The following is a 27,943-nucleotide window of genomic DNA, read 5'->3' as shown; positions in this document are numbered from 1 at the left end:
ACCAGGGTCAATTAGATATGAGCTAACACATATAAATCCCTTCATGGCCTTGCACCCTGATAGCTGTGAGATTCTCTCTCTGCAGGCTTTCTCAATCAGGCTTTCATGATGGCCCCGGAATGGGTGGGAGTTAATGATTTTTTCTTTATATAACTATATATAGTCATTTTGATCCTCAAAATAGCCAATGATGGGCCAAACATATTCTGCATGATCACACCACTTCTGCGATTTCTTCAAGCATGAAAAATGTTTCAGGGGTTTCTCAATGGTAAAAAAGCTGAGAAAGGCTACCAAATGCTCTATCACCACAGCTTTGCTCATCTCCTGCAAAAGGGCAAAATTACCCGCAGATGGACAAAAATCAGCAGCCACCTGTATCCAGGACTTATCTGTAACTAGCCACCCCTACCTTGTGGAATTATTACAAGGGCTTTTCTGTGCAGGCAATGTACTTGCGCTGTAAGTGCAAATGATTCTCAAAATTACTAAGAAAAATTATTAGGGACTGTGGTCTATATTATTGTGTATAGGTTGTTGAAACTGGGATTCTATTATGTAATTTTTCATCATTTGATCTGTAATGTTAATACTTTGCTTCAGTTCTGTTGTTAAACTTCTGATTCTACATCCCTAATCCTATTGCATGGTTTGTTGAACGTCCCAATCATTGATTGCTTTGACTTGCTCTAGGTAATCTGCCTTAATTCCAAGTGATAAAGGTGGACTATATTTAACATAAATTAATAAATAAGGCCACTGGAGAGTTATATTAAGCTTGCTAGTTCATGAGCTGAACATCATAAGTCATATTCACGAAAATTCTGCATATTGAATAATTTTTAAAAAAGATTCACAAAGTATGTGATTTTAATTTGCGGATTCTTATGACAGCGTTAAGACATATGAATTGGTTCTTGTCCAATCCACTGCAGGTCGCTGGATCAAACAATTTACAGGTTGTTGGAGAAATGATTCACATTCAGGCTAGGACAGTGAATTGATTTTTAAAACAATGTAATTTGATCAGATTGTAACCATTAATCAGTGACAGCATTACATCTAAGGACATCTGCTTATTCCCAAAGAATTGCTGCGTTTTGACGTTCTGAGAGTAGTATGAGACAACTTGTGTGAGGCAAACTAATGAAAGCATTGGTTCATTGTCATCATATCACGCCACAATCAAAATAGCCCGTCAATTAGAAAGCGTACTCCCAACTCTTCAGATTTGTCCTCACTGATTAAAACTGGCTTTTACCTGTTAATCAGCTGTAGTTTTAGCTGACAGAACAACTGCTGAAATGGATGAAGTCTCGCAACACTAATTCACACATCACATGTCTTGTGGAATCCATAGTAGGAAAGCTGCAGCGCTTGGATGGTACAATGATCAATATAACGATTAGGCCAGTAAAGGCATATCTACATTGTGATCTTTTCAGGGTGGGATGCAGTTGTCAAGAAATCATATCTTCATACATTATAAACCGTGCAGGGCCCCATTAATAGACACGGTTGGCATAAGAGGAACAGATTGTCTAGCCATCTTGCGAGATCATAACAGAAAAGATACCTGCCTTTTCCAAGGATGCTTCCTGTCCTACTAAAAACAGAGCATGGGCACTTACTAGATGGCCATGCCCTCCTTAGAACATTGGGGACATTTGTTAGCTGATAGGTTCCCAGAAATAACGGAACTGGTGGCCGAATTCTTGGCTACTGTGATACAAAAGGACAGTCGGCTAGGCAAGAATCAGGTCTAGACCAGGGGCACCTACAACTGGTGGAAATAACTGATTGCTGGGCATTCTGGAGGAATCTACTGCTGGTTACTGTTTATTTTCTTTTCTTTTATTGTTTACCTAGACTATGTAATCTTATCAATTAATTATAATTATGAATTACCCTTGTTCTTATGATGTTTTATATGCCATTAAAGGTTTTTGAATTTGAATTTGACATTGGGAACTGACAGTGAATTCTATGATAGATCAGATCCTGAGTCCTGCATGTAATTAAATCGGTTCCAAGCTATTGTGTGGAGGCAATTATTGTTTCAGAGGTAAAATGACGCAAAAGTCCAGTGACACCTTAAAACTAACATGTATTTCAGTATGAGCTTTTGGGAGTCGCAATTCACTGCTTCTGAGATTTTTCTTAGGTCACATTCTTACTCAAGCAAGGAGATTCCAATTGGGGCATATCTATTGATGGTGAAACCAAAAAAAGAAAAAAGATGCCCACTTCTCCAGTGGGAACAGTACATATTTTGCTTATGTTGATTACCAGTCTAGGTAATTAAAAGGGCAAACTTTATATTTTAAAATACTTTTTCTTTCCTTATGTGCTTCTCCCTGATTTTCCTCACCCTTGATAATGCCCAGGCTGTGATGAAAATAAGCATTTTTAAAAAATTCTCTTACCACAATATAGGGTACAGCCTGATATTAGGTTTCTCTTTCTTTTAAATGGAAAATGAATCTCATCATTTGTTATAACTGTTAAATAACTGCCACCTTTGTAAGAATGTTCTTCAAGTTATTAGATGTATATATTCCATTACTGCTGTGGAATTCTGGATTTCCCATTTTTCATTTGATATGTTTTTTTGTGTTTTATGATTTTGCTATGTTTCATACAATAAGGAGCTCTCCACAAAAGATCATTGTTTAGTTACATCATGATTAGGAAACACCTTTGCTAGAAAATGCTGTAAGGCAATTGAGAACAAGCATCATGTTGTGAGTTAATAGGAAAAAAGAAATCCTCAGTTTTCCAATATCACCTTACCTTAGGTAAACCACTTTCCATAAGCTTTGTTACCACTGCTTGGAATTTGGGATAATACTGACCCACCTTATAGAACTGTTATAAAGATTACAAGATAATATTTGTGGACAGCTTGAATACTGTAGTGTTGTATACATGCTAAGGATTATTATTTTCTTATGTGGAATTATTTAACCTTAATAATAATGCTTGTGTAGGTATTACCTGTGTCACTGTGGCTGCAGTTGGGTGTAAATGACAAATGTCTTCATCAGGACTTACCTCCAAATAAATGTGATATAACATTTAAAACATCTGAAGCATATTTGAGTAGTTTGCAAGTAGCTCTGAGAATGGCACTAGGGAAACAAATGTAACAAATCTACTTAAAAGTCAAACTTACCGTGTTCTACTATGATGGTCAGATGTGAGCTGATCACCTGTTTTGTTCAGTGTGGCATCCCTAGATGTATCTGGGGATCCCTTGGACTTATAGCTCATTTCCAAGTGATAGATATCAGTTTGTCTGGAGAAAATGGCTACTTTGGAAGCATTATGCTCCACTGAGATCCTTCCCTGCCCCCAATCCCACCTGCTCCCAGCTCCATCCCTAAAGTCTTCAGGTATTTCCCAACCCAGAGCTGGTAACCCTAGTGACATCAAATGCCACAACACCAGCTGAACAATGCATGTGTCTGACGTGACGGAGTTCTTTGTACTCTTCCCTGCTGAGATTGAATGGATAGAAAATTTACAGTATTTAGGGGATTGCCCAGTCTGCCTGCATACCTGCTGTACCTACTTAACTACATATTTTATATTATTAGATGCTTCCTCTGTGTACAAAATGAGGGCCCCACATGATCCCTGTATACCGAGCTCCTGTGCCCCAATATGTGATGTGGCCTTTAAATAATGTGGTCAATCTGATGTAAAAGTTAACAACTGGGGCGTGGGGATAAGCATATACACATCATAAAACTTCTACCCAAGACTATTGCCAGTGTTTGTCATGACTGTGAACCCCCACCTTCTACACTTATACTCTGCCATATTCTCGAGGCACCTCTCCAAATGGGGCCAGAGACTCCTGAAACATTCCATTGCTGTAATGATTGAACTGGCAGTGTAGAGACATTGCCTTGTATTTTATTTGCCAGCTGGTAATTCATAGACTTTCCATAAGATTGTATTATCTTGGTTTGTTCCACAACCAAGACTGTTGCAAAATTTGTTTCAGTTACATTTCATACTAAAGTTGTTTTAATCCAAGAAGGAGCTGCATAAGAAGGGAACATGGGTTTCCTGTGCCCAACAATACCCCCTAAAAACATGCAGCAAGATATGACAGCCTCTCCAGAATGTGATGCTCAGCAAATCAGACTATTGGCTAATTTAGCTCAGTATTGTGTGCTGTAACTAGCAGCAGCTTTCTAGAGTCATCGTCAGCAGCTGTTACCTGAGATCTGTTAAATTGAGAGGTCAAAAAATGATTGAACCTAGGATGTTCTGTTTGCAAACTATGTGCTCTGCCATTGAGTCACGGTCATTCTTTCTCTGTGTCTTGGTATGCGTTTCGGTATTGAGCCACTGGGAATATACATTTTCATTCATATGAGTTTTCACTCTGCTTTTTTCCAAGCAAACTTTGATGCTGCTGCTTTATTAAGTCCTAAAGCTTGGTGTAGTGGTTAAGAGCAGCAGCATCTAATCAGGTGAGCCAGATTTGATCCCCAGTCTTCCACGTGCAGCCAACTGGGGGACCCTGAGCTAGTCACAATCCTCATTGTGCTGTTCGGACCAAGCAGTCCTGTCAGAGCTCTCTCAGCCTCACCTACCGCACAGGGTGTCTGTTGTGGGGAGAGAAAGGAAAGTTAATCATAAGTCACTTTGACCGATTATGCACAGGGCAGAATGCCCGAGAGAGTAGAGACAGGGCTTTGGGGAAAATCCCCAACCTGGGACGTTGCCATCATCCCGGGTGAAGGGTGCCGGCTGCCACCAAACCCTGGCCCAACCCAGGCCCCCAGAAGCCCCTCCGTATTCCTGAGGCTATTGTGTACACTGGTGAAGGCTGGGTTGGGCTAGCCTAGTGCGTAGGCCTGGGTCCTCCCCCAACCCACGGCATCCCTGCATGGATGCCTCTTGCCCCTGCCAGCTTCGTAGCTCTACAAATAAGACAAAGTAGAAGAGTTGGTTCTTATATGCCCCTTTTCTCTATCTGAAGGAGTCTCAAAGAGTCTTACATTTGCATTCCCTTTCCTCTCCCCACCCTGTGAGGCAGGTGAGGCTGAGAGAGCCCTGATATTACTGCTTTGTCAGAACAGCTTTATCAGTGCCATGGCAAGCCTGAGGTCACCCAGCTTATTGCATGTGGCAGAGCTCGGAATCAAACCCGGCTCGCCAGATTTGAAGTCCGCGCCCCTAACCACTACACCAAACAAAGGTTTTTGTCTGAAATGTTGACAAGTTAACAGTAGAGTTACACATGATCTCCCTGCCTGATATTTTGTGGTTCTGCCTCCTGTGGCTGTGTCCACCATCCTGTGTCAGAATCCAAATATGTTCAAAGGCTCGAAAAAGTTGGGGACCCATAATCTAGGTCAGCTGAGTTGACACAATTAATTTGGTTGCAACAAAAACACATCCACAGGTATTAAGGTGACAAGATTTTTATTTATGAATCTCTGAGCCAATATTTTAAACTATTGTCTGATTTTTTTTAAATGGTAGTAAGGGAAAAAATGGTTTTTCTGACAGCTGACTGTATCTGTCCTTTCTCACCCGCACTGTAAAGGGAGGGGGTGGCGGTGGATTGCATGCAACTTTTATACTGGAATCCTAAGGGATGTTAGTCCATTTGACAAACACCTCAGAAGGTTTTGCTAAGAGGCTGCAGTCTTTCATGCGAAGATTTGCTTTCTGACTTCATTGCACAAAAAAAACCCTTTAAAATGCTGTTTGAACAAGTTAATAAAGTTTGAGAATAGATAAACAACAGCACCAAAAAGTACAGATGAGCATTCTTATTCCTGACACTTCTTGACATGAAACATTTTAACACTTGAGATCATAACCCCAACAGCTTGGTAAAATTCTGAGGAATCCTAATAGTCTCTTCTCTTGTGTTTCATGGTGAGCCAAGGATAGTTAAAGACAGATTGATCTCTGTATGAATGTCTACGAGGTGAGAGAGGGAGGAGGAGGTATGGCATAATCTACTTTTTTGATACGGGATTTTCACTTATGAACAAAGAATTTTATTGAGAAATAAATACTGATGTTCCTGGAAGACCAAATCTATCCTTTATGTGGCCGTTTTAATTGGTTTTATGTTGGGCTTTGGCAGATTATTCTGACTTGTGTGGCCCATTGATGACATGTGCAACAAGCTACTTCCTACTTGAACAGGTTTGGACCAAGATGCTGAGAAGTCTACAAAGGAAGAGCCACCAAGAGCCTTTTTAATAGCCTTTTGTGCTGTTCCACTCATAAGAGGTCAATCTTGTAACTCTTGGTGATTCTTTAGAAGTCAGTCATAGACAGCCACTGCTAAAAGACAGAGAGGTTTGCAAGGAAACTTTCTTAAAAAAAAACAGCTCTACTTTGAGCACTAGATAAAAAGAACCTTTTAAGTTAAACTAAATCTTTAAGTTAAACTAAACTAAACCATGAAACTGTTGCAACATCAAAAATATACAGTGTGTGTGGATACATGCATGTGCGAAGCTGTGAGAGTCTGAAGAGGGGCTTGTGTTGATGGATCTACACTTCTGCAGTGACAACCAACTACTCAATGGTGCAGTACAACCACCCTGTTGCGTTCCCTTCTTTCCTTTTAGTACCATGTTGGTGGTGTGCCAGTCGACAACCAGTTGTTTAAATAAGAAGTGAATAAAGCATGTTCTACCTTCATATGGTAATGACTGGGGAAGGCACTGGCAAACCACCCCGTATTGAGTCTGCCATGAAAACGCTAGAGGGCGTCACCCTAAGGGTCAGACATGACTCGATGCTTGCACAGGGGATACCTTTACCTTTACCTTCATATGCACCGGGTACATTTGTTGTTGTTGTTTACTTAATATCTGGACTGTTTCCGTACAGAGGCACAAACCTCACACTGCCTCCTGCTTGCAAACGTGTGGTTGTAAGCCTCACAGGGGACCCCTCCCACATCTTCCCTTTTCCTCGTTGCAGCTTTTTGCCTCCCAACAAGGCTGCAAGGGAAAACAAGCCAAACTTCTCATGCTGCTCCTTGGCTTGTCAATCACAGCAAGCCACCAATCACAGCACAGCGGTTCTCTTGTAAACTGAAACATTCTTACCCCTGTAAGACCTGAAATTATTATTTTTTAAAGGCACTTCTGCCTTGCTATGTGGTAATGCTACGACACATTTTAATAAAAAATCAACATTTCCATGTTGCTATGGAGAAATGCCAGAACGATACAGCATTCCTTCCTCCCCTTTGGGAGTTGTGGTGGTTCAGACTGGGTAGATTTGTGAGATGCTGGAAATGGTAACTGGACCCCCCAGAGTGATTTTGTGTAAACAGTGGGCTTAAAAAAAAGCACACAGACGCCTGTCTGATCGGGAGAGGGCTGCCCCCTTTCTTTCCCCATTCATTTTCCATCCACCAGAAAACACAAATGGGACTGTATTTAGCCTTCCTGATACCAAAAAGGCCGTGGACACTGTACAGAAGATTTAATTTTACCTTTGAGAAAAGTAACGCAGACTGCATCATTAAAAAAAAAATTCTTGGAGCACCCTTTCCCCCTCCATATGGGCTGGTTCATGGTTGCTCCCTGATGAGAAGTGTGATAGGAGGTGGCAAATCTCAAGGCAAATCTGCACAAAACTCAAGCCAGCTCCTAGACAGCTTTTTTCAATGGGATTTTTAAAAATAAAGATATACAGAAAAGAAGAGAAATATATTTTGGTTACAGTATATCCACATCCCTCAACCTCCCATAGTTCCTGTTCTTTGCTTGCTCCAAGCTTCATTTGGCAAGATAGTCCAAGTAGAAACTCCACTGCTCCTGGAATTCTTCCCCTGGACAGCCTTGGGATGCAGATGACATCATGTGGAGGGGCTCTAAAACCCGCCAGCAACCAGAGGCTGCCCAGAAGCAGATTCCTTATTCCTTGTTTGTTTGTTTAGATTTCTATACCGCCCATTTCTTTGCAGCTCTGGAAACTGTCCTGGTGTTTGTTGAAGTCCTTTCCTCCTCCTTTTCTCAGTGTATTTTTCAAAGTCTGATGAGATTTGTGGTTTTTACCCCCCACCCCCGTGGAAATGAAGGATTGTTTACATGACCAGAAACACCCAAACAAGGATATTTTTAAAACTGCCAACCTGCTGGGGGAGTGGCAAGTCTGCTGCCTGAGTCAAGATTTATGGAAGCCTTCTTTCTACCCTGGAAAGCTCTTGGATTGCCTAGGCAGCCAACTGACTCACATGCAAGGGCAGCTATAACTGGCTGTATTAATATAGTATTGGTTTGGGTCATGAAACATCGAGGCGGTATGCAATTTCTCCTACTGTGCAAGTCAGCCAGTGGTTTGATGGCTGCTTAAGGCACACAGAGGTAGTGCAAGGACATCCAAGGATCAGCGAATGTCTGATTGCGAATGTCGAATGGCCTATTGGGCTGCTGAACCTGTTCCCCACAAAGTTCTCAGCCTCTCCATTTGGCACCCACCTTTCCCATTCACCTTTATGTCAAATGATATCACATTTCTACAGGTTCTGAACTCATCTTAAACTTGCTTGGAATTTTTTTTTAATTTAATTTGCTTGTAAATTTTTTTCATGCAAGTGGCCTCTTGGTCTTGAAATAAATAGATTAAAATATGGCGGCGATTCTGTTGGCTTTAGAACAAGCTCCAGAGCAACTTCAATGGGCTCATAAGTCATTATTATAGCCACATTAGATTTCTATCTGAAGTGCTCTGGGCTGCATACTTAGCTCTCCTCCCTACTTTTATTTCTGTCAAGAGTCCTATGAGACAGTTGAGGCAGAGAAATAATGACTGGTCTACAATCTCTCTGAACTTCATGGCAGGGGCTTTGAATTAATTTCTCCCCAACCCTAGTCTTACTGCTTAAGCACACAGGTGCCTATAAGTCAATGGTTGAAAATAACATAGCAAAGATAATTATTTTCTGCAATGTAGGGATGCAAAGAAGACCAGCATTCTGGGAAGAAAGGTGTTTCTGTGAATTTTGACATGAATCTGTTTGCTGTCTATTTAACTTTATAGAAACGACATGCTTAAGTAAAATAAACAAAATGTCAGTACCCAGAAATAAACCATTGCCATCTCTTGTAATGCATATTCCAAATTAAAGAGGTTTAAAACACAGAACCATAAAACCACCCAGATCCATATTTCAGCATCTTTAATGTTGTTTTAATGACTCTCATCTCCATGTCAAGTTTATCTAATGCATTCATTACTTTTTCCATAATGAGGCCCCTCTGAAAATTTTGGGCTTTGAGGCACATCAGAATTTATGTCAGCTGGCTACACCTCCCTGCCACTTCCCTGGAAGTGCCCCTCTCCTACTCCCAAGCCTGGAGTTCACCAGGAGCATTCTGTGGCCTAGTGACCACCTAAGGCTGACTGCTAGTCTGAGCTAGGTCCCTCTGCTACTCCCTGAGTTAAAACAAAAATGCCACTATTGACACAAGTCGACTCAAAGTAAGAGGAGCCTCAGCTGGCAAAGGTTTGAATATCTAGGGTCCCTCCCGTTTTCACCCCCTCCAGGCCCATCTTAGGCTACTTTGGGAGAGGTGGGTTGATGTGGCTCACATTGAGGTATTCCGCACCTCACCAGTTAGGAATCCCTCATCGATGTGACTGTCTTTCCTACGTGTGGCTCTTTTTTAACCTTGTTGGGCTAACAAGGAAAATCATTAAATCCTTTTGAGAAAAGCCCTGGAACGTATCAGTAAAGTGTCTTCTTGACCTGTTGGCGATTCCTTGAAACATGGAAATATACAGTACAGCAGAAATATTGTTCACTTCTCACAATATGTTTCATACAGTACATCCTCTCCATTCAGCAGATGAATTGTACAAACAACACAATTTCATCAGTGTTAAGCATCAGCAATGGACATTAGTAAATGCCACTTTTTATTATTGAGACAAGTATTTTTAGGAGATAATTCTGACAAAATTTCTTTCTCTGATTCTGATGGAAAGGACCAGCCGATGTAGGTTTTCTATAGCACTCAAAACATACAGACAGAGTACATACAATTTAGTCATACTGATGAATTTGACATGCTTCCTTAAGAGCTATCGAGAGAGACCCCTTTGGTAACTTAAAACTGGAAAAAGGGAAGTTGCTTGCACAAGGATTGTTGGGCGAGAAATGAGAAGTTTAACTTGTTTTATCTGGATGTAGCTAATTTGTTTAGCTCCAAGTTGTGATAAACTAAATCCTTAATCCTGAATAAGTCTGCTGTTTTCCCCAAAGTGGAAGCTGGAAGCATGTTGACCATATTGTTAAAGTTTCCTGCTGATAGTTGACTGCTGAGGTGATGTTGTTTTTTCCTACTGTTGTTATGAACCTAGCTTTGAGAGTTCACTGGGTGGTCATTTTGTGCTTGATAAAACAATTTTAAATATCTTACCTTCATTTGAACAAGGTTCAGAACATTATGTTAACTATTAATGAGGTGCAACAAATCATAGCTTTATAGCTCTCTAGTTGTTATCTTTAAGGGGAGTGTATTGTATGTTTTATACAAATAGTACATTGCCAAGTAATGAATTACTTGGATTATCATATTATGTGGTAGCTTGACAGTAAATGTTTATAGCACCTGAAGTGGAGCAAGGTCTGATAAAAAAAAGGATCTAAGCAAAATGATTTTTTGCTATATAAAAACATTTCTGTGGAATGGGTACACTTGAAAAACCCATAAATGCCCATTGTTTTCATAAGAGATATAAAAGATATAATTCCACCTTTTAAAAAATGCGTCCGCAAGGGACATCTTGGAGGGCCCATATTCAGCCCGTGCTCCATCATCTGCACTGGTTACCAGTATGTTCGCAGATCAAGTTTAAGGTATTGGTTTTAACCTTTAAGACTATATGTGGCCTGGGTCATATCTACCTGCTGGGCCACTTATCTGTTTATGCCCCCTGCAGAGCGCTTGGCTGTGTGGGTATGAATCTACTGGTTGTCCCGGGCCTCTGGGACATTCGCCTTTCCTCGACCCGGGCCAGGCCTTTTTCAGCCATGGCCCCAACCATATGGAATGAGCTTCCAGAAGAGCTAAGCCCTGTTGGAGTTGTCAGCTTTTCGCAGGGCCTGCAAGACGGAGCTCTTCCACCAGGCATACGGTTGAGGCCAGGGCAGTGTCTGGTGTTACCATCTGAGGATCTCCATCTGAGACCAATGGAGATCAACTAGGATCCTTGCTCCCAGTTTCTTGACCTACATGCTGAACAGAGGGGGAAGATTTATGTTCTATTGTTTGCCATCTTGTTTTTAGTGTTGATGTTATATTGTTATATTTTAAGGGTATTGTTGGGGATTTATTGTGTTTTATTGACTCCTGTGAACTGCCACGAGACATTCGTGAGTGGCAGAAAACAAATATAATTATAAATAAATAAGAATACCTTTGTATCTTTTAGGTCTAGCTGTCACTTCACTCCAGCATATATGTACTGTGAACCACAAGAACAAGCCTTCAGCTCATCCTCATCCTCTTCTGTCCCTCCCACAACAGAACCCCCTTGCTGGACTGTAGAGATGAAAAGGGTATATAGCAATTGGATATTCTAATATCTTTTTCTACAGAAAAGCATTGTCCAAATGCCTGTAGACAATTCCAACACTGAACAGTTTGGACATCTCTCTTTCTCTGTGTGCTTGTGTGCATGATTTAAAAAGTGGAAGGGTTTAGGATATGTATGCAGTATCTATGCACATTATGACCATTTCTGCTCAAATAAGAAACCTTAAGGAGATTAACGCTCTTGCTGTTCTGTATTTCAATCTCAGAGACTTCTTTTACAACACTGTTTTTGATGCAGAACTTACTTTCTGTTTAAATCTTATATGAATAAAAAAATGTGTAAAACTGGAAGAACATGCTCCAAAATAGATAGTGGCATAGCTTGCCAGCCAATATCTACAAATCTCTGTCTTGCCTACATGATACTCAGGAAGGACAGTAAGCACCATATTTATCTCTGCAAACAGTCTTCCTACTTGAATGGAGCAATCTAACCATGCCCCTTTTAAGTGTTTCTGAGTTGTTGAACACAGTTTGGTTATTTTAATGAAGTCATCTAATGGATGTTGCTGATCAGAACTCTTCCTGAAAACCTTCAATGATACACTCCTTAGTTATCACAAGGAATTGCTTTGGTGAATCATAAAGTAGGCATGTTGGGAGGGGGAGAGATACGGGCAGAATATGGCATGCTGAAGCACTTTTATAACTCCTCCCATTGCAACATGTAAGTGACACAGTTACAGTTACTACTTCAATTATCAATTACTGATTACCAGCCAAGTAGAATGGGTTGCATCCTACTGGAAGAGCAGTCATTTCTTGGGTTTGTTCAATGATGAGGATCTCTGATTCAGTCCTGGACATGGAGATGGCAAATTATAGTGAAGTCTTGGACCCAAGCTACACAAGTTTGGAGTTTGAAACAATGCAGGTCTTGTATAATGGTAGTGGTAAGTGTGATGTTTTTTCTTTAACTGATCAAAATGAACTTCAAAAGAGCAAGATCAGAAAATAATTGAACAATCTTGAACTTGTTTCATTATTGATAGCCCAACTGAGGTTCGTTTTTAGGGATAATAGTTAGAGACGACTTAACTGGCATTACAATTTCCTTAAGACACCTAAAATAAAATTCTAGATTCTATAATAACTTCAGGAGTGTGGGCAATTAATCAAAAGCAGAAAAAGTTTCTTTTTTGAGTTCAAACAATGAGACAGATTGTCAGAGCAAAGATCTTTTTGTATTCAATATATGTATATTTTAAAGGGACAGTTATGAAACAAATAGACACATCAAATTATCTTGAAATGTGCAGTCATCATGTTTAATGTACACTAATATGTCCAAAGTATTGATATACAAAATGGGATGAGTTAATCGCAACAACTTTCCAAGCTAATGTTTAGCAGAGAAGATCTCTTGGTATTTGATTAGAGTAACATTTTAACTTCGGTTGTGTTGGCATTGCAAAGAGTATTGTCCCAGTGCAATCTTGTCTAGTGACTCAGATATGAAGCGAGTTGTATTCAACTTTCATATAAACAGAATACCTTGTTTGAGAAGGAGGAAGGCAATAGGCAAATGCATCACAGGGAATGACTAGAATTCTGGAGTTTATTTTCTCTGCTGATAAATATTTGTTCTTCCTATCTGACCTTAAAAAACCCTAGAAATTCAATGGTATTTGCGCACATGTTCTGTGACTTTTTAAAAAAAAACCTCAAGGATTGCTTTGCAGCTATGCCACTACATATACATGTATTATTTGATTTGTTGATATTTGTTGCTGATAATCAAGATCAGGGAGACAGTAGGATTTAATGATAGCAATATTTTTGTCCATGATAGAGAACTTGTTTGTATGTGTATTGCTTTATTTGAAACATTCAGGAATTGTCATTTAAACTGTGTATTTAATTTGGCTTTTTTTTAAACTACTGTTCAGATGAGTTTAGGAGAGGCCAATAAACAGATAATAAATGAAGCAGTGCTGGAAACAGAAAATAATATTAATGTAATCAGATAATGAACTAATAGTTGTAAACTTTCTGTAGAATCATGGAATCATAGAACTGGAAGGGAACTCCAGGGTCCCGTTTATTTATTTTTATTTATTTATTATCTAATGTATTACCCACCACTCCTGGGCAGAGTCTGCACTTACTTTGTTTATTCCATTGTCAATCCTGTTGAATTCAGATCAATTTGAACTCGGGTCTTCCTCTTCCTCCTCCTCCCCATTGAAACAGGAAAGTGTTCTGCACGTGGTTAGGGTAGTTCAGAAGGGGGGGGGGGAGCCAAGCCTTTCTTTCTTTTCTTGAAGGGGAGGAGAGAAGCCAAGCAAGGAGCATCTTTCTTTTCTTGGAGGGGGGAGAGAAAGGATCGAAGAAGGCAGAGAAGGGAGAAAAAAAATCCAAGACCGACAAAAGTTGAGAGAAATTAGGGGCTTCTCCTTTAAGGCAAACTTGTCACATGAGGAGCTTTGGCCAATCAGGCATTCTCTACCACAGAGCAAAGCCCAGATTCAAAACAGCCTGCTTTCTCAATCCGAATCTTAAAATATTGAGAATTAAAAGCACTCTAAGATATCGCATAATAAAGGTAGGGTCACTCTGGATCAATCCTTCTTGCTGCAGAAGGAAAATTTAAATCGCCCCAAATCAAAATGGAAATCGTTTTCTGTGGAGACGGCAGGGACTGAATTGACCTGGGATTGGAATAAAAGCTTCATGTAGTTAACACCCTGGAGTAGCTGGTTTGTGGTGGGTTACAATAAAAATCCCCACAATCAAACATAAATGTGCCAACCCTTAAAATTAACAACAGTAGCAGCAATCCAATCCTTGAGCTTTCACCCACTACCTAAACTCAACAGATCCCCACCAAATCTCACCTTGGGGGGAGAAGCAGGGAGATAGCATTATAACAACTATGGTGAGGAGGGCCCAAATATCTCTCTGGCCTCAACCAAATATCTAGCAGCAGATTGCAGGAAATTCATAGCTACCTGCCCGCCACAGTGACCCCAATTCCTCAGATGATGCCCCCCCCCAAAAAAACATCCAGAATTCATGGTCAGTCTGACCTGGAGGAAATTTGCCTCCTGACCCCAAAGGGCCAGAACTGAACAAGCTCTGGCCCTGGTTAAGGCCATGTGTACCTCTTGGCCATTCATTTGTTCATCTCCCATTCATGTAGGAAATGTGGTTTTCATGGATTTTGCTCAGTTGAAGCTCCCTATAAATATCTCATATAATCTGTGAAGGGCCTCTTAAAAGTGGTTTTAGGGGGGTGCAGGAGCTGCAACAAGAAGGGGAGATAGGGAAAATCTGCATTTCTCTGGGTTAAATCTAATCTGAGAGTTTAAATCAAAGGCAACACCTCTATTGAAAGTTCCAGAGTTAGGACTTTTAGTAATTACACAGTACAGCCAACATTCATTCAAAATTTAATGGGAAAATAAAAATCAGTGTCTTGAGGACAATTTTATAATGGCATAGGATTGTTGTTCTGCAGTTCTTATTATTGCAGCTTTTACTGCATTTTCTTCACCTTGTAATCCACTTTCTGTATTGTTTATAGTATACTTTACCTTGTTCTCTAATTCTGTACTCTGTATTCCTACTCCTATTGCATGATTCGACTAGAAAGAACTGAAGTATAGCATAGGTACCTACATGGCATATTAAACAGTGCAAAAATACATAATAGGATTCCATTTATGGTCAGCTATACATTGCAGTATAGACCATAGCCCCTAATCATATGTTCAAGTAAGTTTATAAACCATTTGTAAGGTGCAACTCTGTTACCTTTGCAGAAAAGCCTTCTGGAATAATTAAGTGTGGCATAGTTTTTGGAAATCTAGGAGAGTGGGAGCCTTCTTGATCAACTCAGGAAGGTCATTCTGTAAGGTGGGAACCACAATGTATGGACAGTTGTTGATTTAACCAATATTAAAATAAAGGTATTTACAATGCAATCCTCTGAGAGTTACATCCCTTTAAGACAGTGGAGTGAATGGGGCATTATATGTGGGGCTTCCAAAACTTCAGCTACTGCTGATACTAGATTACTAACTGATTTGCACTGGATATGATCATATGGCACTGGTGCTTAGTCAAATTCATTGGTTACCCATTTGTTTTCTGGCACAATTCAAGATTCTGGTTCTTCAGAAATTTGCGGCCTGGGACTAGGACTGCCAGGTCCCTTCTGACAACTGGCTGGGGATGGGGGACTTATCAGGAGAAAGAAAATGGCCCAGGCCACATAACTGGTGTCACAAGGGATGTGACATTATTGTGCCAGCAACATCTAGGCAGCACTCTGGTATTTGGGCAGAAATTCTATGGTAAAACGCTTCCACCACAAACCTTTTGCCCAAATAACACAGTGTCACCAGGAAGTTGCTGGTGTGATGACATCACTTCCTGTATAATGTTGTCAATGTGACCTGGGCCTTTCTATTTCTAATAGTTAGTCCCATGATTGGCCAGCTGATGAAAACTAGTCGTTTTAGAAGAATAGTTGTTTTTTATAACCTGCTTTTCAGTACCCAAAGGAGTCTCAAAGCGACTTTCAATCGCCTTCCCTTTCTCTCTCCACAACTGATACCCTGTGAGGTAGGTGGGGCTGAGAGAGCTGTGACAGAACTGCTTTGTGAGAACAGCCCAACAAGACTGTGGCTAGCCCAAGGTCATCCAGCTGTCTGCATGAGGAGGAGTGGGGAATAAAACTTGGTTCTCCAGATTAGAGGCTACCACTCTTAACCATTAAACCAAGCTGCCCCTTTACGTGTTTGAGTTCATGTACTTATGTTTTTAATTCTGTATGTTTATATGTTTGGAAACATATTGAGAACTGTGAAAAGACAGGATATAAGTGTTTCAGACAAACTATCAGTGAAAAGTTGAACTGCATTATCAGCACTGGAATTCCTGTTCCAAGACTGAGTTTCAGGGATTTTTTTAGTTTGTTTGTTTTTTAAAGAAAAAAACATTCATTGTTATGAGCATCATAAATTCTGACAACTGGGCAGGGTAGATGTGAAAGCACTCATTAGAATAACAATTGGAGGTAATCAGGCATGCTGTGTTCCTGCAGTCTTTAATGGCAAGTACTAATTAAAAGAGAAAGCTCATAAAATCTTTGAGACACTCTAGTCTGGCCACAGTGTTGCATCCCCCCCCCTTTACTAGTAATTATGTGCCTTGTTCTTACTCATCAGATAGTTGCTCAACAGAAGCTCTCAATATGAATACTGCAGACCATGGAATTGGTGGCCTTTGTGCAATATGTGGAGACAGAGCGACGGGCAAGCATTATGGCGCTTCCAGTTGTGATGGGTGCAAGGGGTTCTTCCGACGCAGCATACGCAAGAACCATGTTTACACCTGCAGGTATGAGGCACATCAGATTTAGGAAATATAGTAGTTATTAGGTTCTTAGGACAATAAGGAATTGCGGGGGGGGGGGGGTATGTGGGTGTCCAGGACTGCTAAGCTCAGGGAGAGTTTAGTAGCTTCCTGTTCAATTTCAGCAATCTAGTATTACAGTGCAATTGTCTGAATAGGGTTGTGCGGATAGAAAAAAATGTTATTATTTGGGTATGGCACCTTTACCATTTATTTCTGATTTCCAGGTACAAATCCATTTTGCAGGGGTGGGAGATTCTGGAATTTCAGTACCGTTATTTTCAATTAGGGAATCAATTTGAGGGTCTAGTGCAACTATTTTTAAAATACAATGGCACCAAATCTGTACAGTACATAATCCTCACTTTAATGTCAGGACCCCCTAAATTTCAAGCTGACAAATGTGATCAGTTTTACAGACCCCTGAACTAGATACCCCTCAAAGCAGTTCTCTCTACTATTTCCTGTGGATAAAAATGGCACCAGCTCGGCAGGAGAATGCCGGCTCCTGGTGTTTTGTTTTGCTTTTTAAATTCCATCTGGATCTGGTTTCTTATGTACTCTTATAGTGACTGACAATATTTCAAGCTTTTCATAGAAAACTCTGCATTTCTCATCCTTCCTTGTTGTAGTCCACTGCTTCCTTTCACATAGACTAGAAGGCTCTCCGTTGTACACCATGGATGCTTCAGCCATCTCTGCAAACCTTGAAAATAGTTTGATTTTAAAAAATAGAGCATATATGTGTGTGTGTGTGACTGCATGTGATAAATCAGTCATTCTTTTGCTGAGTCACATGTCTTATGCTGGTTGTCCATGATAGGGCTACCTTAATTATGATTGAGGCCAGGGGGAGATCCTGGGGTGATCAATCTGTGGGTCCTGTCCTATGTTAATATGCCAAGCTTAGATGCTGACCAGTACATCTGACTGCCTGATGTTACATTGCATACTGTGCTGGCGAAATATGGGCGGCGGGATGGGTATTGGAGAGTATTTTCTGATTTTTGCCCGCCATCTTGTTGCTTTTCAGTTATTTTAATTGAGGGAAGTATTGATTTTACTGTTTTACAGTATTGGGCTATTGTGCCTTTTTTGTAAGCTGCCCCAATCCGACATGTCGGGAAGCGGGGTATTTCACTAAATTTCACTAAATTTCACTTCACTAAAAAGTGAAGTACTGGCTCCAAATATGCTCAATCCTGAATATTTCCAGGATTTTGGGGACCCATTTAATGGTCCAGAAGATCCCAAATGCCAACCAAAGATTCAAATATATCCCAAAAATACCAACAGATATTTTTCATATATATATAAAGTTTAGATTAGATATATATGAACATATATTCCTAATTGGAGGCTTGGTGTAGTGGTTAGGAGTGTGGACTACTAATCTGGCAAGACGGGTTTTATTACACACTCCCCCACATGCAACCAGCTGGGTGACCCTGGCTTTGCCACAGCCCTGATAAAGCTGTTCTGACCAAGCAGTGATATCAGGGCTCTCTCAGTCTCACCTACCTCACAGGGTGTCTGTTGTGGGGAGAGGAAAGGGAAGACGATTGTAAGCCGCTTTGAGATTCCTTCGGGTTGAGAAAAGCGGCATATAAAACCAACTCTTCTTCTTCTTCTTCTTCTTCTTCTTCTTCTTCTTCTTCTTCTTCTTCTTCTTCTTCTTCTGGGCTCCAAGTCCTGTATATTTTAGGGACCACATCTATATGTATGTCCCCAAATAGCTCTTTGCTCAGCAAGTACCAACTTTTTAGTGCTCCCCAGCCCCAAAAGAGTGCGACTGGCCTTGACCAAAGACAGGGTTTTTTGGCCCTGTTCCAATCTGGTGAAATAAACTCCCAACAGAGATATGGGCTGTTTCATAGTTCTTAAGGTTCCTAAGGGCCTATAAAAGGGCACTGTTTCACCAGGTGTATGGTTGAGACCAATGCCAGCACCTGGTGACATCAATAAATGAGCTCCCTACCTTTACCTTACTTCCTCCATTTGAACTTGGCAATTATAATTTCAGTTTGGCTTTACTTGGCCCAAGGCTCATGGTGAGTGACTTGTCTAACCTTTTTAGGAACTTTTAAGGATCTTAAAACTGGTTTTACATATTTTTAGGGGGAAAAATGTACATTATTTTAATGATAAGACTTCCCTGAGACCATTTGTTTGAGAGGGATTGGCTAAAATTCCCATAATAAATAAATGTGTTGCTTAAAGTCAAGAATGTGCACAATACGAGAGTTCCATGATTAGACTTTATCTAGCTTAAAAAACAAAACAAAAACAAACAACAGTTCCCCATTTCTTTGAAGATTAGAGATGTGCCACCAGGGAGGAAGTGTTTAATCTTTTGGTTGTGAAGGGTTTTCCAAGCTGTGCGGCTCTGTATAACCTTTCCTGCCATTAAAGAACCTACTTTCAGCTCCGTGGGAAGTAAAAGACAGCTATGATGCTCTTCCTTCCTATGGAGCTAACTGCAGGGTATGTGTGCAGCTCCAAAATGGGCCAAACAACCCCACTTGTGGTAGGTTCAGCTGAGGAAAATGGCATGGGAGAGGCAGAAGTCCCTTTTCTCCCCACATCATGGTGCTGAGCTGAATCAGCCCCCTGCAGCTCTTTTTAAAAAGTTCCCTGCAGTTTCTGAGTTCTCATTAAATAGCATGATGTGTAGTTTAGGCCTTTAAGAGGCTGCATAAACTGTGAAAGAGCCCCAGGAGGAAACGGTTAAATGTTCTTCCTGCAACTCCTCAGGATCAAAGCACCTCATAGCAGCAGCCTCCTAGGTGTGCTAGTGAGATGTTTTTGATACACGCACACCCACCCACCCACCCACAAGAGATTCTGATTACAGTTCTCTTGTATCACCTGAAGTTTAGCATTTAGACAAGTGATTCAGAGAATCCCACCCAGGAGCTTCCATCATGGAGGAAATGGCCCCTTTGCTCACGTCTCATATACTTTTATCTTTTCAACACTCCACTGTATAATGCAGCAAACGTTCCTTGCTGAACACTAGTTGGTGCATTAAACATCGAGCTGCTTTTTCCAGTGGTCATTTATAATCCTGGGCCAAACTATTTCTTTTGCAAATGACAGCCAATGTAGATTTTGATCTTCGGCTGTTGCTGTGCCAGCAACACCCACTTTGAGGCTCCTCGTTGCCTTACTGTCCCCTGTTTTATTCTCAGTCCCCATATCTCTGTTATTTTTTCCTCCAAAGTATTACTCGATCTGTTGCTACAAGGTGCCCTCTGGCACTTCCTTTTATCTCTTTCTCATTTTTCAAGAAGGTTGCCTAGGACTGCTGCCGAGGTTAAAAGGTACCCTCTCCTGCTATTACTATCACTTGACTTAGGTCTCGCTTTCAAGATCTTCTGTTATCTTGAGACTTTCTGCCCCAAATTTATCTCTGTCTGTATCTGTTAATATTGAAATCACTGCAACTTTAGTGTGCATCGCTCTGCACTCAGTTTCAGGCATGATGCCTGCGGTGGGTTTTTAATCTAAAGCAATTTAATAGCGCAGTCCTCTCAATCTACAAAGCGCAGCAGCTCAGGTTGCTGCAGCACAACCTTTTAAGTGATGATTTGACCTTGATAAACATAGAAGAGTGGCTAGAGCCACACCTAGATCTGGTCCTTTTCTTACCTGGAACATCTGTGTTATTGTTTCTTACTCTTTAGGAGCCAGGTTAAAAGCTACTATTAGTACAGGGCTGTGGCAACCTTTTACATGTAAAGAGCTACACTATGCAACATTTCACAGTGAGAGATCAACAATCAGCATAATTGAGATATTCTATGGAGGGGGCTCATAGCATAACATATTTAGAGCATAACATATTATATACTCACTGTAAGGTTATCTTTTTTTCTTTATAACTTGTATCAAATTGGATTGGCAAAGTTATATTCTATGTATCCATACTATTTGTATTTTTTCTATCTTGGACAAAATGAAAAATAAAAATATGTATAATTTAAAAAAAAAACAATCAGCATAAGACTGTCCACTGGTAGAACTGAACAGATACAATTTAACATTTATTTATATTGATGATTTTAAAAAAAACATTTTTATGTCACCTTTCTCCCTGGCCCGAGTCCCCAAGGCAGTGCACATAAAAACCAATTTAAAACAGCATTTAAAATTATAAAACAATCAACAAGAACACAAAAGCAAACAATGCCCGAATCAGATATGAGAGCTAATAATGGTTATTGGGGAAGGGGATGTAACCGATGAAATAATAAAATGTCTTCACCCTCTGGTGAAGGACACTGATAGAAGAAGACAGATGAATCTCCTTGTTGCCACAACTGAGAAGGCCCTGCCACAACTGAGAAGGCCACCTGTATAGTCTCTGAGGGCCTCTGAGGATGACAAGTGGATTAATAATCCATAATGCTTCTACAGTCCAATCACAGGTTGATGTGAGTCCTTTATTAGGAAGTGGCATTCACAAGATTCCTCAAAATATAATGAATATACTTAGGACAAGCCTGCATGATTATTTTAGTGCACTGGCATAAATCTGTATATGATTTGCACTTGGCTTACTGGCAATGGATTACTGGCAGCTGCTCACCCTTTCTGTAAAGCATCTCTAAAAATCCCTTTAGTCCTGCAGAACCTTTGCCTGCCATCCCCTTTGCATGCTGGCTTCACTAGCCAGTTTGGTGAAGTGGTTAGGAGTGCGGACTTCTCATCTAGCATGCCGGGTTCGATTCTGCACTCTCCCACATGCAGCCAGCTGGGTGACCTTGGGCTGGCGATAGCACTGATGAAACTGTTCTGAGTAGTGATATCAGGGCTCTCTCAGCCTCACCTACCTCACAGGGTGTCTGTTGTGGGGAAAGGGAAGGGAAGGTGACTGTAAGCCGCTTTGAGCCTCCTTTGGGTAGAGAAAAGCAGCATATAAGAACCAACTCTTCTTCTTCTTCTTCTTCTTCTTCTTCTTCTTCTTCTTCTTCTTCTTCTTCTTCTTCTTCTAGCATTCCAGTTACCTGCCTAATACACCTTTGCTTAAAGATTTCATTTTCTTTCTGAACAGTCCTATCTGTGTTTCTACTGGATCTCCTATGGTTAGATCCATAGGTGGAAGTTCCCAGTGTTACGAATCTGGTACAGGATTGAAATGCGTTCATTGGTGCATCAGTGCTTCAGGGCACAGAACTTTTCCTGACAGAAGGGCCTTACTTCTGTACTTACACCAGAATCATGAAGAAATTATGAGAGTTTATAAAAGTATGATTTATAAGCATTATAAAATTATGCAAGGGCAAGTACATCTTCATGAAACATTATTTATGTACTTTTAACTGTTTGCAAAACTGCTATTATAAATTTAGGCATATATAATTTCCTTTCCTTTTATTCCCTTAGAAGCTCATTGATTTTCATTTTTGGACTCAAGGGATAAAAGGACTGAGACAGATTTTGCTACCTCTGAAGTAATCTTAGGATCATTAACTCAAAGCAAATAAAACAGAGATTGCAAAGTTTAGGGAGGTGCAGGATCCATAATAAGTGGTTTACTATAGTAATCCCTAATATTCTCAAAAGACATAGTTAATTTTTGCATTGTTGTAATGATTTTTATTGTCTTTCTAGACTCTGGAAAGCTCCAGGGAATTTTAGGCCTCAAACGGTGTATAATAAATAAATTGACTGCTACAAAATCTTAAGGTTTGGTTGGAAATGGTACTCCCTGGTACTGAATATAGGCACATATTTTTCAGGGAAGAAAAAACCCAGGTTGGAAAGTACACATATGGCAACTTTGATGATGTAAGGCAGATTGGGGGGCAAAAACTAGAGGCCAAATTACAAGTCACAGTGGCTGTGAGTCCATCCTATGGCCATCAATTCCATTTTAGAAGCATCTGCGGTTCTTTTAAAATTACTATCAAGCCACCAACTAGATTGGATATAGAGCATTGTGGCCACAGGAGCTCTTGTCCATTGCCCCCCCCCCCACACACACACACACTCCCCATGTCTTTTCAGGTATGGATACAGTTCCTGATCCAGACTGGGGTCTTACAGGAATTTTGAACGGACTACAGCCATTTCTAAAATGGTGTCAGCAGCCACGGAATAAACCCATGGCCACCGTAATTTATTTATTTAGTTATTCATTTTTTACCCCATCCATCCCAGCTGAAGGTGGGTTCAGGGCAGCTAATTTGGCCCTAGGAGATGATTGTTGTAGTCATGATGACTCACCATTATGTATCTGCATCTGCTTGACTAATGAGTAAATAACAAGCAGTAAAATAGTCAGGCATTTACTCAGATCCAGCAAGTTTCTTTTCATGTGTTTTTTTTTTAAATCCGATCTGGCAGGATAGGATGAATCTATAAAAGAGGCATTCTAAACATTCATTAAATCAGAAGCACAATTTATATGCTCTTCTTTTACAAAATGATGAATAACGTAATGGGATTTTACTCGCCCATCACAAGAAATTATTCCTTTTGGAAGAATGGCAAAGAAAAATGTTTCAAGGCTGATTAAAGAAAAAATACCAGCAAAGGGTGTTAGCTGAATACATTGTTTTGACAGTGCTCATTAATTGTTTCAGTTGTGCTAATCAGGATCCCTCTGTAATTTTTGTGTTCTAATATATTTACCCTCGATTTTGTCTGACAGATTTAGCCGGCAATGTGTTGTTGATAAGGACAAGAGAAATCAATGCAGATACTGTCGTTTAAAAAAGTGTTTCTGTGCTGGGATGAAGAAGGAAGGTAACATTTTTTTTAAACCTCCCTTTCAGAGAAAACGCTTTATATCAATTAGTAGGAAATAAAATCTATAAGCAAATAACTAATGTGTGTATATATATATCTGGTGCCCATGAAGAAAAGTGACTTTTTGCAACAGTAGAAATATGTCTTTAATAAGAAGTTGGTTTGCTGTGTAATTTTTGTTTGATAAATGCTAAGATTTGAGATAAGGGTGATTTTTTTCTTTTAAAATGATGTCTTCTGCTAATATTGTACGTTCTTTTGTAGCTTTAAATAAATTCAAGTAAAAAATGAGTAACTCTTTTCAAGAAAGTGAATAGACAATTTGAGTAATAGAATTATACTAGTAAGTTCCATGTTCATATACCTGCATAGGTATGAAATGGCCAGGTAGCCCTAGATGAGTCAATCTCTCATGGTGTTTCCCTGTAAAATGGGAATATTAGTCAGTTATAATAATCAGTTGTCATGATGCAATGACTCATTGGTGTAACCACTTTATGTTTGTAAATAAATTTTAACTGTTCTGTGGATTTTGTCTCATTGAAGCATATCCAGGATAGATCATATGCAGGTTTGATTCTCGGTGGTTACCATTAAATAATACAAAACACACCAAAAGAAGAGACCCATTGGCAATATCATTAAATAGAGTTTAGTCATCAGGAAATTCACTGCTTATATAAAAGAGAAACATATAGTTCCTGGCATGTGTTTGATTTAGTGATATTTTTTTGTATAAAAACACATATTCAGTATTCAAGTTGAAATCTTGCTTGATGCATAACTGGCACAGTTAAATGAGGTAGTAATGCCCAGCCTAGTAATAGATTAGGGAAGAAGATTCTCAAGGTTGATTTTCTTTTGAAAGACTATAATAGAAACATTGTCAACTGAACTCTGGGCTATCAATACTCAATTACATCTAGTTCTGTTTGCTCTCTGTGTGGGGAAATGAGTGAGGAACTGCTTCATGATTACTTCCTCAAACAAGCCTTTGCTTTGTATGGCAAACAGTATGTTTTTAGTTATATTGTATTTTGTTTGAAGATCCATTTTTATCCATTAGCTGTTACGGACTTAAAATCTCCCTCAGAGTCTTTCTGGATCCACCATACGTCATATTCCCAACTGATATGCTAATTGGTCATCAAGATTCCTAGTCATAGCCTAGTCAAGATTCAGGCACTTGTAAGCTTTTCCTCAACATAAGAGCCGTACTCAGTCTCAGAATGGGAGGGAGGGGTAGAATAGCATGGGGATCATATATTATTATTATTATTATTATTATTATTATTATTATTATTATTATTATTATTATTATTATTATTATTATTATTATTATTATTATTATTATTATTATTGTTATTATTATTATTTAATTAGGGATTTTCAAACACTTGCCATTCTTATTCTCTTCCCATTCATAAGGGTGATCAGACAACTAATTAATTGTTGGCCTGTCCATAACCAGTTTGAGTAAAATGGAAGAACAGGCTACTTGCAGCCATTGGAATGCCACTCCCAGCTGATGAGGAATCGGTTGGGAATGCCTTCTGATCCCCTGCTTTGTACCCAGCAAAAGTTTTATGTATGTATGTATCATATGGCATGTGTAATCAGGAGATCTGAGGAGAGGGCCCTGTCCAAATGCTAGCCAGGGTTGGCCCTGCTTAGCTTCTGAGCTCTGATGGAATCGGGCTAATCAGCGGGGTCAAGTTCTTCTGCTTTCCTGTACTGGTGCCTGGAGACTTACTGAGATGCAGCAAATTTAAGGGGTGTGATAAGAAGCCCAGCTAATTTCCTTTCTCTTGTTCCCATCTCAAGCTGTCAGCTTGGGCTGCAGGGTTAAGGAGAAAAACAAGATCTTTCTCCACTCGCTTGTAATGGTGACCTCAGAAACACTGCTTCTGTCTCCACCCAGCTTAGAGTAGAGGGGCCCAATCTTTTTCTCATCTCCTTTTTGCAATGTGGGTGTCCAAAGCATTGCTTCTTGGAGGGGATGGAAAAGAACATTGCTACTTCACTGTGCAGCGACGTAGAATCATGTGTCCCACAATTGCCCAGTACGCATGGCAGTGGTACCAAGAACTGTAACAGCTGAAAAGGATTCTTGTCACTTGGTGATTTCCTCAGCAGCCATAAAGCAATCAATTTGAATTTGAATCTCAACACCCTTAAAATATTATACATTGTGCTAACCTTAATGTTTAGTTAACATAGCTATGACCCCGATCCAACAATCCCCTTTATGTCTTGTCTACACAAGGCAGCCTTGCATAAAGGCTTGCATATACATTTTCTCTCCTCTCCCTGCCATAGCAGCCTTCCTCACCCACTCTAATTCATGCTGGACTTGAAACATTGTCAAGTTTTTTTTTAAAGCTAGTGATGAACTGGAAGCAATTTATAATAGATGTTTAGGGAGTGGGGGAGGTGCCAGTAAATGCATAGACCAGCGTGCCTCCTTTCTGGTCTCATATTCTTCAAGTTTCACATTCTACCAAATTTCCAGGCTAAAGAATGCTGTTTTATAGTATTTTTTAGCATAGACTGTGCACATCTTAAAAACTCCTGGGACTGACTAGAAGTTCAGTAAACTTTTAATATAAATTTTGTGCAGGTAGAGCATTTATTTTTGAGAAATTTGTTGCATTCAATGTTTTAAAAGATTAAGTATCTTTAGATGTAGTCACAACATTTATGCTAGATGATCAAAGCAGTTAGGCGCTTATCCCTCCAGTATAATTTTATATTTTAAGTATAACAACACTGTTGTTTAGCTGCTAGGTTAAGGAATGAATAGATGGCATTTCTCCAGTTAAAGAGACCAGAGCATCATTCTTGATTCACGTCTACATGACCATTTATCACTTAGTGTTTATCACTGTACGACATTTCTTATTATGACCTTAATAAAAGGCCCATCAGTGAATGTCCTTGGCTAAGAATCTAGTGCGCCTTCACTATAAAGTGTGTTCATTCTTCATATAAACTGCAGAACACTATACAGTACACAGAACGCATTTTTATTGAAGCATTGGAGCTACCTCTCAACTTCTCTGATGCAGATTGCTTCCCTAAAAATAACCAACGGATCACTGGAAATACAACTGCTGCTCTTATAAAAGGTTATGAGGTTCAGTGCGGAGCAAAGAAATATGTTGATCAAAATTGTGCTTTCTCTCCTTCGTGTGACCTTGGACATAAAATAAGTTCAGGAAGTCTGATGGATACCTTTATTTATCTCTTCTATTTTTGTATTAAAGCACAATTGCTTTAATGCAATTGCTACTGCATTCCAGTATTCTCTTCCATACTCTACTGGCTCAGAAGTCTGTTGTTTAATATTGATCTAAGAAATGTCAGTGCTACATTCTTAAAGTGGAAGCAATTAGTTTTCAAGAGCGCTGAAAGTGATTTGAGAGATCTCACACCTGATGGTGTACATGCATTGTGTGGCTTTTGTCATGTGTAGTGAGACACATTTTTGAAACAAAACAAAGAAACCTCAGGGTCTGTAGATGCCACAAGAAGCAATCACCCTTTCACAGCTCCTTCAGCTCTCCTGTTCAGTTGGGATCCTTAGAACCACAAGTCCAGTGTCGCTCTTCTCTGGTTTGCTTTCCCCCCCATCAGGCAGCTATGATCACAAAAAAAGATGCCAGGGATCTGGACGCCCTCATAGCGACAATGCACCATGCCAAGTCTACACTAAGGAGAGGAAACAAAATAGTTCTGTCTGTCAGATTCTTCCTCTTTACTGCCGTCCCCTGTGCAGTGTAGCAGAGTGTCCATGAGGAGACTTGTTGCTGTGAAAACAAAGGATCCAAGCTATAGCGGCTCCAGCCCTTTGTAGTGGCATCAAACAAACAAACAAATAGCTTTAATGGCATGAAGAGTAATGGCATCATTTATCAACCAGAATAAGTCATGAGAATATATATACATGAGAACGTATATTATATGCATTGCCTGGCAACAAAAGAGAGCTCTGTGGATTCAGTTTGTTTATTTAAGTAGCAGATCTTTGAAATTGCTTGTTAAAGTACACTAACCTATTCAAGGGCAGGGAAGCCTGCACTGGGAAGCCTACCAATGGCTGTCTTTGATGGGCAGGACCACCTTGCCAGTGTTTTTGCCATTCCCACCTGCATATGTACTAAGAAGTGCCAGGCCTCATCCCTCCCCTCACGTGCTACAAGAGGTGTGGAACAATCCTACTC

General features: G+C 40.0%; 1 protein-coding gene across 5 annotated transcripts in view; it reads left to right on the top strand.

Annotated features, from left to right (window-relative positions):
* HNF4G (hepatocyte nuclear factor 4 gamma) overlaps positions 1–27,943 on the top strand; it is a 71,686-nt gene that overhangs the window by 31,885 nt on the left and 11,858 nt on the right. For 3 of the 5 annotated variants that reach the window (XM_077352120.1, XM_077352118.1, XM_077352117.1), the window contains 2 exons: positions 16,778–16,949; positions 23,623–23,717. In XM_077352120.1, the coding sequence (XP_077208235.1) occupies positions 16,804–16,949; positions 23,623–23,717 (241 nt within the window). In that variant the 5' untranslated portion in view covers positions 16,778–16,803. Of the gene's footprint in view, positions 1–11,439; positions 11,567–12,303; positions 12,497–16,777; positions 16,950–23,622; positions 23,718–27,943 lie in introns of those variants that run through there. The other 2 variants (XM_077352121.1, XM_077352116.1) reach the window with 2 other exon arrangements.

This window comes from Paroedura picta, chromosome 9 (assembly GCF_049243985.1).
Source record: "Paroedura picta isolate Pp20150507F chromosome 9, Ppicta_v3.0, whole genome shotgun sequence".
Classification (NCBI taxonomy): domain Eukaryota; kingdom Metazoa; phylum Chordata; class Lepidosauria; order Squamata; family Gekkonidae; genus Paroedura; species Paroedura picta.
Note: the sequence above shows the minus strand (reverse complement) of the source record. Positions and strands in the feature narration are given on the sequence as shown.